The 14,045-nt window shown below is 44.5% G+C and overlaps 2 protein-coding genes across 6 annotated transcripts in view; one reads left to right on the top strand and one right to left on the bottom strand.

Annotated features, from left to right (window-relative positions):
* Positions 1-14,045, bottom strand: part of LOC127002534 (demethylmenaquinone methyltransferase-like) — a 213,657-nt gene that overhangs the window by 139,056 nt on the left and 60,556 nt on the right. For all 5 annotated transcript variants that reach the window (XM_050868602.1, XM_050868603.1, XM_050868600.1 and 2 more), the window contains exon 2: positions 430-559. In XM_050868602.1, the coding sequence (XP_050724559.1) occupies positions 430-555 (126 nt within the window). In that variant the 5' untranslated portion in view covers positions 556-559. The remainder of the gene's footprint in view (positions 1-429; positions 560-14,045) is intronic.
* The window catches only part of LOC127002535 (uncharacterized), a 67,745-nt gene that overhangs the window by 49,120 nt on the left and 4,580 nt on the right, over positions 1-14,045 (top strand). The gene's annotated exons all lie outside the window — the stretch shown is intronic.

Genomic DNA, 14,045 nt, shown 5'->3' on the forward strand with positions numbered 1-14,045 from the left:
TAAGTATGGTGACCGGACATCCCCCTGTCTGCGGCCCTGCGGCACCCACCTGAAGCCTTCCCGGTGGAGTTCGCTGCCCACACACCCCGTCCCGGCCGCCACTTCCAGCACACTGGCCTTGGCTCGCCGCTCCAGGGGTACCCAACGCAGCGCCTCCTCCAACGTGATGGCGGGGCCACGGTACCCGCCTTTCCAGATCATCTAAGGGGACGGGGAAGCAGATGATTACAGGTGCGTACCCCAGGGGCCGCATCACTTCACTCCCGGACCTCACGGAGTAGTCGCCGGTTTAACGCAAAATCATTCCAGCGATACCCCATGATTCTGCGTAGGCACTTGGTACCGAAGGCATCTCTCTCTCTCTCTCTCTCTCTCTCTCTCTCTCTCTCTCTCTCTCTCTCTCTCTCTCTCTCTCTCTCTCTCTCTCACCATCTCCTCGTAGTTCTCGGACCACTCGTCGTAGCCGGCCGCCATCTCCTCCGGCGTGATCCCCGGCCTGTGGACGTTCGCGTCCACCCTCATTGCCACGTCGCCCTGACTGCCGCCCTCAGACATTATCCTGCAGCAGGGAAGAGACGGGAGAATTACAGGCAGGGCATGACTACAGTACAGTACAATTCCTTTATACAGCCTTTATATATTTACAAAGGTAGGTACGGTTTTCTAGCCGCACTCCTCGCTGACTCGCCGGCTGGCTCTCAAGCTCCGCCCACCTCCATGACAGGCATGGCCCGCCTCTCTCTCTCTCTCTCTCTCTCTCTCTCTCTCTCTCTCTCTCTCTCTCTCTCTCTCTCTGGAATGAAATAGACGAAGCAATTACATAGTTAGTGCAGGGACGATAGCTTGGTTTAAGAGTAGACTGGATAGCTACATGGACGAGGATGACAGGTGATAGTGAGGTGTGGGTGCAGTAAGGCTCCCCAGCTTATTGCACGGCCAGCTGAAGTTGCTCTCTCTCTCTCTCTCTCTCTCTCTCTCTCTCTCTCTCTCTCTCTCTCTCTCTCTCTCTCTCTGTGTGTGTGTGTGTGTGTGTGTGTGTGTGTGTGTGTGTGAGAGAGAGAGAGAGAGAGAGAGAGAGAGAGACTCGTGATCAGGCTGTGATGAATGAATTACACACACACACACACACACACACACACACACACACACACACACACACACACACACACACTCTGCCAGGCTTCACGGTCTGACAGGGCGGCAGTTCGAGCCCGCTCAGGGCGAATTCTTTCCGTTGACTAGGAGTGGTTACTATCCCCCCTTGAGCAAAGGGGATGGGGTGTGTGGTGTGTGAAGTCCTGGCAGTACCCAGAGATCGACGATAAAGAGCACTTGCTCATGTCGGGAGGGTACCTGCTGCTGGCGATTATGAGCTTCGGGAGGGCAGCATGAGCCAATGCAAGATGGCGCCACTATAAACACTCGCCTGCGCGAGAACGGGCTGGGCCGACCATCAGGCCCCACCGGGAAGAAGCCTTGGGCAGACCATCAGGCCCCACCGGGAAGAAGCCTACCGGCGCAATAGCCCGCGACGTAAAAAAAAAAAAATAGTCGCCATGTTAACCATTTTTCTTTTAATCCGACATAAAAATAGTTGTAAGCTCTAAAATGTCTTACTTTTATGAAAATTCCATTTAAAAGAAATATGTTAAAATCCTTCAACCTATTAGGCCCGACACGTACCATTCAAGTCACTTGTCGGGACCCAGAAGACCATAACAGCACAATTAATTAATAGTGACCCCAATCAGAGGCAAATACCGGAGGGAGATATGGAGACAAGTATTGTAAATATGATAGGAGAGGGAAGTGTCACGGGGTAAAATAAGATTAATAACAGGAGTGTGCTCACAAGGAGGTAGCTAGCCGACAAGGGTTGATTCCCGCGGCACGCCAGGAGACACGACGGTGTACACACCCTGACTAGGGAGTACTAACACGACTTACCTGCTCAAATCTCCCGTGGGGTTCTTATTTACTCTCCTTATGGGGCTGGAAGGCACATACGCACAGGCAAAAGGGTTACTGATAAAGCTCGTGTACAACTATGCAGACTTTATTACATAAAGGAACAAGACACGGACAAATCTCACATACACACCCAGCTGAGCCTAGCGTTTCTCGTGCTCGCACAAGACTAACGTGCCCTGGCTACACTAACAACTAGCTACTTAACTTAGTGCGGAGGGAGAAGAGTAGAGGCTCGTTGCACAGCCTTGCTCGAGGTGGCTGCAGCTTGTCCTTCCTGCCGTGGGTCCTCTCATCAGGCGCGTGATGTCGGCGGTAGATGCGGCTTTCAGAAAGAGGCCGCCGCGGACTCGACACACCCAAACTGAGACCCGGTGTGGGCTGTATCCCGAAGTGGCGAAGCCCAGGATCCCCGCACTCCAGCAGGAGGAAAACCGCGTGGTGCCAAGAGGTAGGCGAGTAGAGGAACGTCGCCCCGTGACCTCACCAGACGGCGGTCAGGGGGGGAGACAAAAAAACCCGAGCCGCGGCGAGTGACCTGACGGGCCCCAACTCGCCCGGCCGAGATGCAAAACGCTGCTGGCGAGGAAAAATACAACAGAGGGTGCTGACAGCACTCTGAGCAATACTGCCATAGGCAGATATCGTTACACTTCTCTGACGCGCAGCTATAACTTGCAAGTGCATGGCACCGCAATATAAACAGCGGAGCAAGCTACGTACAGACACGAAGAGGAAAGCAACAATCGCGAGCTAGCAACACAGGCCGCCCAGCCAGGCCGCGGGCGGCAACAGCCCCCATGGCGGGAAGCACAAAGACAATAGCCCAACATCCTCACAGCAGAGGCGTACAAGCTGCAGTAATGCACACACTACTATGCACCTGCAGAGAGTGGAGTGGTGACTCCTGAAAGTGCGTAAACGCAGGTAAAACACAGCGGGCGACCCGCACGAAAATGCACGCCTTGGCATCACTACGCTCGTCGCCTAGGCAACGAACAGGCTGAGTCATCGTGACCCGCCCCGCGCCTAGGTCACGTGACGAACTAGGAAAACGCGTCAACAGCTTCCCTATAGCAAATACTATAAAAATAACTTGTCGCGAATCTAAACCGAGACAGGAAGGAAAGCAATTAGTCAGATATACAAAGTCGTAAACATCTGATAAGCACTAACACTAACAAGGAGGTTACGGAAAATACCAAGACCCACATACAGAAAACAGATACGGTACCCAGTAGGCGTGGTCAGAAAGTGTGGAAAACCATTCAAAAGACTTTAAACACGTGACCTCAGTCGTGACGACATGCTATAAGCGAATAACTAAACAGATAAGTCACTGTGGGAGCGTCATAAGAGTGAATCACGAATAGCAGGATAAGTAAACAATACAATATAATGAGCGAGCCAATGTTTGTTGACAGGAAGTATTGGCTACTGGTTATGTAGAAAATTAAAGCGTGTCAAGAATGTAGTTCCGCCTCATGCAAAGAAAAAATGTGACCTAGAAATCAGTAGTAAGACCAGACCGAGCTTGGTTCTCGCCTCAAGCAGACCTGCTACTCACTCAGCTGAGAATGGCTGTTGTGATCTTAATCGTGAGTAGAAATTCGAGAATCTAAGGGAAACCGACTGTATTGTCCTGGAGATTATAATGTAGGAGATGTGTAGTAGGATTGTGAGTGGGACAGGATTGTGATTATTTTATTGCGATGTAAAGCAAAGGTAGAAACCGCTGGGTGTGGTATAATTTGGTGCTTCCGTGAAATTGTAGTAGATAATACTATAAGAATGTGTTATTAGGATTTGAGGAGAGTACATAATTATTGTGATGTAACCAGAGAGAAACAAACCACTGCTTGTGGAATGACGAGTGTTATTATTATTGGCAACACCTGAGCACATATTGTAGTATTATGTTTTAGACATGTCGTTTGTCATATGTTGTATCCATTGCTGAATATGCCAGTGTTATGATCGTCTGAGCATAGAATATTGCGTAAGGCAATTACTTTCATTTAATTTTAAATAAATGTATATTTTCTTTTTCCCTTGATTATCTCGGAACACCAGTCTCTAATAACAACTTCAGCCAGATCACTCTCCCAGGGATACGAGACGGTGATATCATTTATGGAGTAATTAATGAGTGATGAAAGAGTTGTTTTAATACAAGCTGATGCAAATAAAATAAAATGTAAGAATTAAATACAAGAAAAGAAGGATCCACAAACTTTGCCGCCCGCGTTCGTTACCCTTAAAAAGGAGGGTCTTGAAATTATGATATAATAAATACGACCCTCCAAACTTGCTGATTCATTCAGTCATCTGTAGTTACCTAGTAATCTTTCAATGACATTTTGTACCAATCTTACTTCTCTTCTATAAATACTATCCGTTAAAATTACTAATACCTATGTAATTAATCAAGCACTCGATAACATCTGTAATCGTCATTCAGGTGTGTCGAGACTTCTGAATAATGTACGTACGTCATTAGGCTCGGGATATCGCAGATAATGGCGGACACTCGACTTTCTTCGCGGACAGGTAAAATACGGGACCTAACACTAACCCGGGAACACACACACGTTACCGCATTAATCACACGACGGACTCAAAATAACCTCGCAACCGCCTTGGGCGGCCGCCAAGTCATTACAAATAAGTCATCCAGTGTGAAAGAGGCTCAGCCTCCAAGACACATTACCGGCAGCCTTAATGGAGGAGTTCGTTTCCGAGCGGGAGAGCGTGCGAGGAAGAGCCAGTTTGCCGGATTACTTGTTTTCGTCTTTTTCTTGAAGGCCGGACTTGGGAGGTATTTGTATAATGAATGATGTATAACTATTTTCACTCACAGCCACTATCACATCTTAGTGTTGCTTAATACAGATGAAGGTTTTCCTTAACTACTTATTTGTCATGGAGAGAGAGAGAGAGAGAGAGAGAGCTTCCTCAGGCAGGCTACCCATTTATCGACCAGCCCGAAAAGAAAGAAGGATGAATAGCTGGGTGAGCACACTGACTGCCCAAGCCGGGATTCGAACCCGGGCCCGGATTCGTAGCCAACCACTAGACCATGGAGGCATAAAAAAAGATTCAAGGGGTGAGAAACTTGCTATATGTGGAGAGACTCAAGCATCTAATGCAGCCATTGTCAACAAGATGAGAAAACAATTAAAAGGAAATAAACTGAAGTTGCTAACGCTTGGTTGCACTGCACACACTTTAGATGTTCTGGCTCATGATCAAACAATTGGTAACATAAAAGAAAATGTGGTTCATGTTATAAAATACGTTTGAAACCATCACCATGCCTCAGCAAGATATGGAGAGAGACGGTCAATGTCTTGTTCTGCTCCAGGACACTAGACGAACCATGTTTGAACTGGGTCAAGGCGTGGCTTAGCAATAGGAAGCAAAGAGTGCAAATCAATGGTAAAAGATCTCACTGGGGATGTGTTACGGGTGGGGTCCCACAAGGTTCGGTATTAGGTCTACTTTTGTTTATTATTTATATCAGTGACTTAGATACAGGAATTAGTAGTGATGTCAGTAAGCTTTTTTTGTTTTTTTTTACAACAAAGGAGGCAGCTCAAGGTCACCCAAAAAAAGAAAACAATAATAAAAAAAAGTCCGCTACTCGCTGCTCCTAAGAAATATATAAAAGGTGTCCAAAACCAAGGTCAAATTCGGAGAGATGTCCTGATACCCTCCTCTTGAAAGAGTTCAAGTCGTAAGCAGGAGGAAATACATATGAAGGAAGATTGTTCCAGAGTTTACCAGCTTGAGGGATGAAAGAGTGAAGATGCTGGTTAACTCTTGCATAACGGGTTTGGACAGTATAGGGATGAGCATGAGTAGAAAGTCGTGTGCAGCGAGGCCGCGGGAGGAGGGAGGCATGCAGTTAGCAATTTCAGAAGAGCAGTCAGAGTGGAAATATCGATAGCAGATAGAAAGAGAGGCAACATCGCGGCGGAATTTAAGAGGTAGAAGACTATAAGTATGAGGAGGAGAGCTGATGAGACGAAGAGCCTTAGCCTCCACTCTGTCCAGAAGAGCTGTATGAGTGGAGCCCCCCCACACATGAGATGCATATTCCATACGAGGGCGGACAAGGCCCCTGTATATGGACAGCAACTGTGCGGGGGAGAAGAACTGGCGGAGACGGTACAGAACGCCCAGCCTCGAGGAAGCTGATTTAGTAAGAGATGAGATATGAAGTTTCCAGTTGAGATTTTGAGTTAAGGATAGACCGAGGATGTTTAGTGTTGAGGAAGGTGATAGCTGGGTGTTGTCAAAGAATAGGGGATAGTTGTTTGGAAGATTGTATCGAGTGGATAGGTGGAGAAAATGTGTTTTTGAGGCGTTGAAGGACAACAGGTTCCTCTTGCCCCAATCGGAAATTATAGTAAGGTCTGAGGCTGAGCGTTCTGCAGCCTCCAGCCTTGAGTCGTTAAGTTCTTGTAGGGTGGGTATTCTATTAAAAGAAGTTGAGTAATGCAGAGTGGAATCATCGGTGTAGGAATGGACAGGACAGTTCGTTTTGGAAAGAAGATCATCAATGAACAACAGAAAGAGAGTGGGACATAGGACAGAACCCCGTGGGACACCACTGTTAATAGATTTAGGGGAAGAACAGTGACCGTCTACCACAGCAGAGATAGAACGGCCGGAAAGGAAACTGGAGATAAAGGAACAGAGAGAGGATAGAATCCGAAAGAGGGTAGTTTAGAAAGCAAAGACCTGTGCCAGACTCTATCGAAGGGTTTCGATATGTCTAGCGCAACCGAGAAAGTTTCACCGAAACGGCTAAGAGAGGATGACCAAGAGTCAGTTAAGAGAGCAAGAAGATCGGCAGTAGAATGCCCCTTGCGGAACCCATACTGGAGATCAGATAGAAGGTCAGAAGTGGAAAGGTGCTTTTGAATCTTCCGGTTAAGGATTGATTCAAAAGCTTTAAATAAACAAGAAAGTAAAGCTATAGGACGGTAGTTTGAAGGATTGGAACCGTCACCCTTCTTAGGCACAGGCTGTATGAAGGCATACTTCCAGCAGGAAGGAAAGGTAGATGTTGACAGGCAAAGGCGAAAGAGTTTGACCAGGCAGGGTGACAGCGCAGAGGCACAGTTTTTAAGGACAATAGGAGGCACTCCATCAGCTCCATAAGCCTTCTGAGGATTGAGGCCAGAGAGGGCATAGAAAACATCATTTTGAAGAATCTTTATAACAGGCACAAAGGTGTCAGAGGGTGGATGAGTAGGAGGAATATGCCCAGAATCGTCCAGAGTGGAGTTTTTAGAAAAAGTTTGAGAGAAGAGTTCAGCCTTAGAGATAGATGAGACGGCAGTGTTGCCGTCAGGACTGAGGAGTGGAGGGAAAGATGAAGAAGTGAAGTTGGAGGAGATGTTTTTGGCTAGATGCCAGAAGTCACGGGAAGAGTTAGAGAAAGCAAGGTTTTGGCATTTTCTATTAATGAAAGAGTTTTTGGTTAGTCGGAGAATAGATTTGGCACGATTACGGCCTGAAATGTGAAGTTCATAATTAGCATTAGTTTGAAGGCTCTGGTACCTTTTGTGAGCTGCCTCTCTATCATTGACCGCACGAGAACAAGCGTGAATAAACCAAGGCTTTTTAGCGTGAGGAGTAGAGAAAGAACGAGGAATGTATGCCTCCATTCCAGAGACAATCACTTCTGTGATGCGCAGAGCACACACAGAGGGGTCTCTATCCTGGAAGCAATAATCATTCCATGGGAAATCGGAAAAGTACATCCTCAGGTCGTCCCACCGAGATGAAGCAAAATGCCAGAAGCATCGCCTCTTCGGTGGGTCCAGAGGGTGTACAGGAGCGATAGGACAGGATGCAGAAATAAGATTGTGATCGGAGGAGCCCAACGGAGAGAACAGTTTGTCAGAATAACCAAAAGGGTTTGAGGTAAGGAAGAGGTCTAGAATGTTGGGCCGGTCTCCAGGACGGTCGGGAATACGTGTATGGTGCTGGACCAGCTGCTCTATGTCGTTGAGGGGAGCAAAGCTGTAGGCTTGATCACCAGGCTGGTCAGTGAAAGAGGATGAAAGCCAAAGCTGGTGGTGAACATTGAAATCTCCTAGGATGGAGATTTCAGCGAAGGAGAGTGGGTGAAGATTTGCTCCATTTTAGAGTTCAAGTAGTCAAAGAATTTTACATAGTTAGTAGAGTTAGGTGAGAGATAAACAGCACATATGTATTTAGTAATAGAATGACAATGAAGTCTTAGCCAGATGGTAGAAAATTCAGAAGAGTCAAGGTTGTGGGCACGAGAGCAAGTGATGTCGTTGCGCACGTAGGCGCAACATCCAGCTTTGGATTGAAATTTAGGATAGAGATAGTAGGAAGGACAGAGTAGAGATTGCTGTCAGTAGCCTAAGAACCTGAGTTTCGGTGAGGAAGAGAAGGTGAGGTTTAGAGGAAGAGAGATGGTGTTCCTCAGAATGAAAATTAGAACGGAGACCGCGAATGTTGCAGAAATTGAGAAGAAAGAGGTTCGAGGAGTCATCAAGACACCTCTCGGGTCGGCAGCCAGAAGGGGAGTCCTCCTGGGGCATTTGTGCCCCCCCCCCCAAGGCGGGGACTCCGAGGCTTGATGTAGGTGCGCCATTTTGAAATTTGAATTTTGGGAAAAGGTGTATATGTTGTGTCAATGTAGTGTGGTGTGGATAGAGAGAGGATCTGTCTTTAGAGAGCAAGCTGAACTACTCTCCGGTGTTGTTTAGACAATAGGGAAACGGTTAGTGAGGACATGGAAGGGTCTTTGTAGGCTTCAGCTCCTTCTCACCTCCCATATATTCCTCATCGGGAGTGGCTTGCGCCCGTTCGGTAGGTGTCTTCCTACGTACTCCGGCCATATGATGATACCAAGTTCGGTAGAGTAATTGAGTCGGATCAGGACGCTAGTATTCTCCAGGATGAACTAAACATTGTATGACAGGGCGGATAAATGGCAAATGGAGTTCAACAACCCCTCACATAACTATTGCTTAAATGACGCTCCCACAAGCAGGTCTGGGTGCGAGAGGGATTTAGGGGTCTTAGTGAGCTCTGATCCCCGTCCAAGGACACAATGCATTCAAGCTAGAAATCGAGCAAATAGGGTACTGGGATTTATTTCAAGAAGCGTAAGCAACAGAAGCGCCGAAGTCTTCCTCAAACTATATTTAGCATTAGTTAGACCTCATCTTGACTATGCGGTTCAGTTCTGGTCACCTTACTATAGAATGGATATCAAAATGTTAGAATCGGTGCAGAGGAGGATGACTAAGATGATTCAGGGGTTGAGAAACTTGCCATACGAGGAAAGACTCAAACAGTTAAACTTGCATTCTCTAGAAAGGCGAAGGGTGCGTGGAGACTTGATCGAGGTTTATAAATGGATGAAGGGCTTTAATAAGGGGGATATTCATAAGGTGTTGTTGGTAAGAGAACCGGGTAGGACACGAAGTAATGGGCTTAAACTGGATACATTCAGATTCAACAGGGACATAGGCAAAAATTGGTTTACTAACAGAGTGGTGGATGAGTGGAATAGGCTTAGCAGTCATGTGGTGACTGCCAATACAACTGTCACATTCAAAAATATATTAAATAAATTCATGGACAGCGAAATTAGGTGGGGTTAGATACACAGGAGCTTAGGTTCAATAGAGCTGCCTTGTACAGGCCTACAGGCCTCTTGCAGACTCCTACGTTCTTGTGTTCTTATGTTCTTATATGTAGCTGATTGAATATATATATATATATATATATATATATATATATATATATATATATATATATATATATATATATATATATATATATATATATATATATATATATATATATATATATATAATGAACTAACAAGCTCATGGAAATCAGTGAAGTTAATGATAGGGAAAATATTGATATCAAAGTTAGTGTTTTCTTAATTAGTTTTTCCGTAGTATATTGTTGCCCTGGTAATACGGTCAAGATTTAAATCAATGACATTTGAAAAGAGTATCATAATTAAAGTCGATTTACATCAATGATTAAAAAAAATCCTTAAATTTAAATCAGTGATTTAAATCAACTTGATTTAAATCAAACAACCCTGCGTTATATAATTATGTGTCTAATAAATTAAACAATATTGATCTACCTTGTTAGGAGCTCACCTTCACCACCCCCGCGCAGCCGCCGTACCCGAAAAGAGACATTTTCTCCACGGTAATAATAATTATGATAGCTTTCGTCACGTCATCGAAGTGTTTTATACATACTTTGAAGGTACAGTCGTGGGACGTAAGTGTTGACACAGTTTCCAAAATGTTTCGGACGCCGCCAGCGAAAGACGGCAACTATCCAGCAGAGCTACATTTGAGTTATATGTGACGTATGTGTGTGTGTGTGTGCGTGTGTGTGTGTAAGGGTCAAAGAGTGTGTGTGGGTGTGAAAGAGATATTATTTAAGGATTTTTGTTACGAAGCTGTGAGCGTCAACTGCACGACGATTATGTTTTTTTTAAAAAGAAATTATATGAATCCTCTTGTTTCCACCAGTGCACGCTCTGTAATAAGATTTTCTGCATTCCATAAGCTAAATACTTGCTTGGCTTTGGTCGTCAGTGTTCATTCTGGTGTGTGTGTGTGTGTGTGTGTGTGTGTGTGTGTGTGTGTGTGTGAGAGAGAGAGAGAGAGAGAGAGAGAGAGAGAGAGAGATTTATGTTAAGAAAAAAAAGTTACTGCAAAATAATAGCCTAGTTTTCTTAAATGCATAATAATAGCTTAGTATTCGTAAATGCAAAGTAATAGTATAGTTTCATAAATGCAAACAAATCGCTTAGTATTCTTAAATGCAAAATAATAGCTTTGTAATTCTATTCAATTCATAATAGCCTACTAGTTTCCTAAATGCGCCGGCTGGCATGGTCGATGGCGACGTAATTGCATAACATTGTCTAGCGAGAGTTAAATGGTGACATCATTATATATTTTTTATATTATATCATAATATTTGTGCACGTTATCAATGTTTTCTTCGTATTTTCTCAGGGACGACGTTGCAGAAATGAGTACAACATACATTCAGATGCGTAATAGCGTTGTAAACAACTTTAGCTGTCCTTGACTAAATTTGAACGAAATGTAAAAGAGACATTTTCGTCCACAAATTACAAACTTGTTATCAGTGTGCACAACTGACAGATTCATATCTAATAACTTATGGAGAGTGTATATGTAGTGACATATCTGAACATTAGCCTCTTTCCATGCGATGTATATATTTTAAAGTCAGGGCCGGTGAACGAAACCGAGTGGACAGTGTGTCAACACTTGTGTACCACGATTGTACAACAGTAGTTTTCCTGGGTTATTGGTCATGGAGTTCTCTGACTTTAGGCACTGTAAAGCCAAAGACAGGGAGGGGATGGTAGTTGGGGTAGTGCTAATTGCCATTTGAGCAACGTAAAAAAAGCAGCGAAAAGGGGGGGGGGGGGAGAGAAAAGGGGCAGTATACACGATTTGCCGTTTCTGTTGTAACCGACGGTGGAATTTACGAGCTCACATAACTATACACGGAAGGAAGTACTCTTGAAGATGATGCAATCCTTTCACTTTCTTATTCCTGAAACATCAGTACAAACCTCTTGTGCTACTACGAGGCAACCCACGGAAGTACTTCCCAGGAATCGGTGTTCGGTCCCTCAGGCTGCCCCTCCGTCGCTGCGTCAATCTAGGTTACACGCGACACAACAACTGGTCACATGCGTTCGGAAGAGTATTTAGGAGCCTCAAAGGGTACGTGATGGTTACACTTATGGCAGGGCACGCGCCACGACCACCGGACTCCTCATATGTGAGCTCCGTCACCTCAGGCAGCCGTGCGCCACCCTGCAGTGTTGCCACCGGCCGTTGGGGTAGATTCCCTGGGACAAGGTTACCCGAGGTCTCCTCAGAATAGTATACTCAGTATGACTTGATTAACGATGAGTGAAGGGTATTTGCTCTGGAGACTATTTGAGAAAATATCACCCGCTAAGAGTTAAAAAGTAAAGTTGATTATGGCGGAATCTGAAAACTTTCCATCGCCTATAGATGACTGAACTTCTATTGGAGAAACAAGCAATGAAACCTACTCGTCCCCGGATCCGATGAGTGTTAACAAACAACGTCGTTGTCTGAGAATTACAATGCATTTCTTATACATTTTTATTTTCTTGAAATTGAAGTTTACGAAGATTCAAAACAATTACTTCCTTAAAACGCTGAGCTGCATACACAAAACAAAGCAAATATTACAAGTGTAAACACAAGATTTGCTTATGCTCGTTAAGTGCTTGCTTCGTGCCTACGTGTGGAGCGCTGCCACCACTAGTGGAGGGGTACAGTGGAAGTGATGCAACGTCTTGTCAGGATGACACGACAGTGTAGCGCAAGTCATATGCAACCCTTACCTCCCATAATGGAGGCTCGTTACTCTTCATAAATTATTATACCTACCGTTCGTGATTTCCCTCAGTTTAGTGAGGACATACAGGTCAGTAGACGGATGATTAGCTCTCTCTCTCTCTCTCTCTCTCTCTCTCTCTCTCTCTCTCTCTCTCTCTCTCTCTCTCTCTCTCTCTCTCTCTCTCCACTGCCCAGCCCACACGTCAGGCCCGTCGGGTTATCCATTTTTTTTTTCCCGTCCGCTGCTGATTGTTAATAAAAAACTTTACTCTGGAAATAAGCGAGATACGAGCATTTTCAATTTTGATATGTTTGCTTGAATTACACTGTACGTGTGTGTGTGTGTGTGTGTGTGTGTGTGTGTGTGTGTGTGTGTGTGTGTGTGTGACTGAGGACTGAATATATTTTTTGGCTCGGAGCTCATAGATAATTGTATTACAGAGGTATCTGACACAGCCACACTTTTGGACCCTTCTTTTCTTGTATTTAATCTTTATATTTTATTTCATTTGTATTAACTTGTATTAAAACAATTATTTTATCACTCATTAATTACTCCATATATGGCCGTCTCGTATCCCTGGTAGTGTGATCCGGCTTAAGTTGTTATTGGAGACTGGTGTTCGGGGATAAACAAGGGAAAAAGAAAATATAAATTTATTTAAAATTAAATGAAAGTAATTCCCTTACGCAATATTCTATGCTCAGACGATCATAACACTGGCATATTCAGCAATGGATGCAACATATGACAAACGACATGTCTTAAACATAATACTACAATATGTGCTCAATTGTTGCCAATAATTATAACACTCGTCGTTCCACTTATCTATCTGCTTCTCTGCTTACATCACAATCATTATGTACTCTCTTCACAAAATCCAAATAACACATTCCTATAGTATAATCTACTACAAGTCACGGAAACACCAAATTATACCACACCCAGTGGTTTTACCTTTGCTTTATATCACGATAAAATAATCACGATCCTGTTCCACTCACAATCCTACTACACATCTCCTACATTACAATCTCCAGGACAATACAGTCGGTTTCCCTTAGATTCTCGAATTTCTTCTCACGATTAAGATCACAACAGCCATTCTCAGCTGAGTGAGTAGCAGGTCTGCTTGAGGCGAGAACCAAGCTCGGTCTGCCCATACCACTGATTTCTAGTTCACATTTTTCTTTGCTTGAGGCGGACTTACATCCTTGACACGCCTTAATTTTCTACATAACCAGTGGCCAATACTTCCTGTCACACCCATTGGCTCGCTCATTATGTTGTATTGTTTTACTTCTCCTGCTTATTCGTGATTCACTCTTAAGACAGTGATTTTTCTTTTAAGCTAATAGTTTATAGCATGTCGCCACGAATGACGTCACAGGTTCAGAGTATTTTTCAATGGCTGTTCACACTTTCTGACCACGCCTACTGGGTATCTGTTTTCTGTATCTGAGTCTGGGTATCTGTTTTCCTTGACCGTCGTTGTTTCCCCTTTTTGTTATCGTTTGTACTATGAGATGTTTACACTATTATATATGTCACCCTTCTTGTTAGTGTTTGTCCTGTCAGATGTTTACACAGTTGTATATCTGTCATTCCTCTCTGGGTATCTG

This window comes from Eriocheir sinensis, chromosome 23 (assembly GCF_024679095.1).
Source record: "Eriocheir sinensis breed Jianghai 21 chromosome 23, ASM2467909v1, whole genome shotgun sequence".
NCBI classification, from domain to species: Eukaryota; Metazoa; Arthropoda; class Malacostraca; order Decapoda; family Varunidae; genus Eriocheir; species Eriocheir sinensis.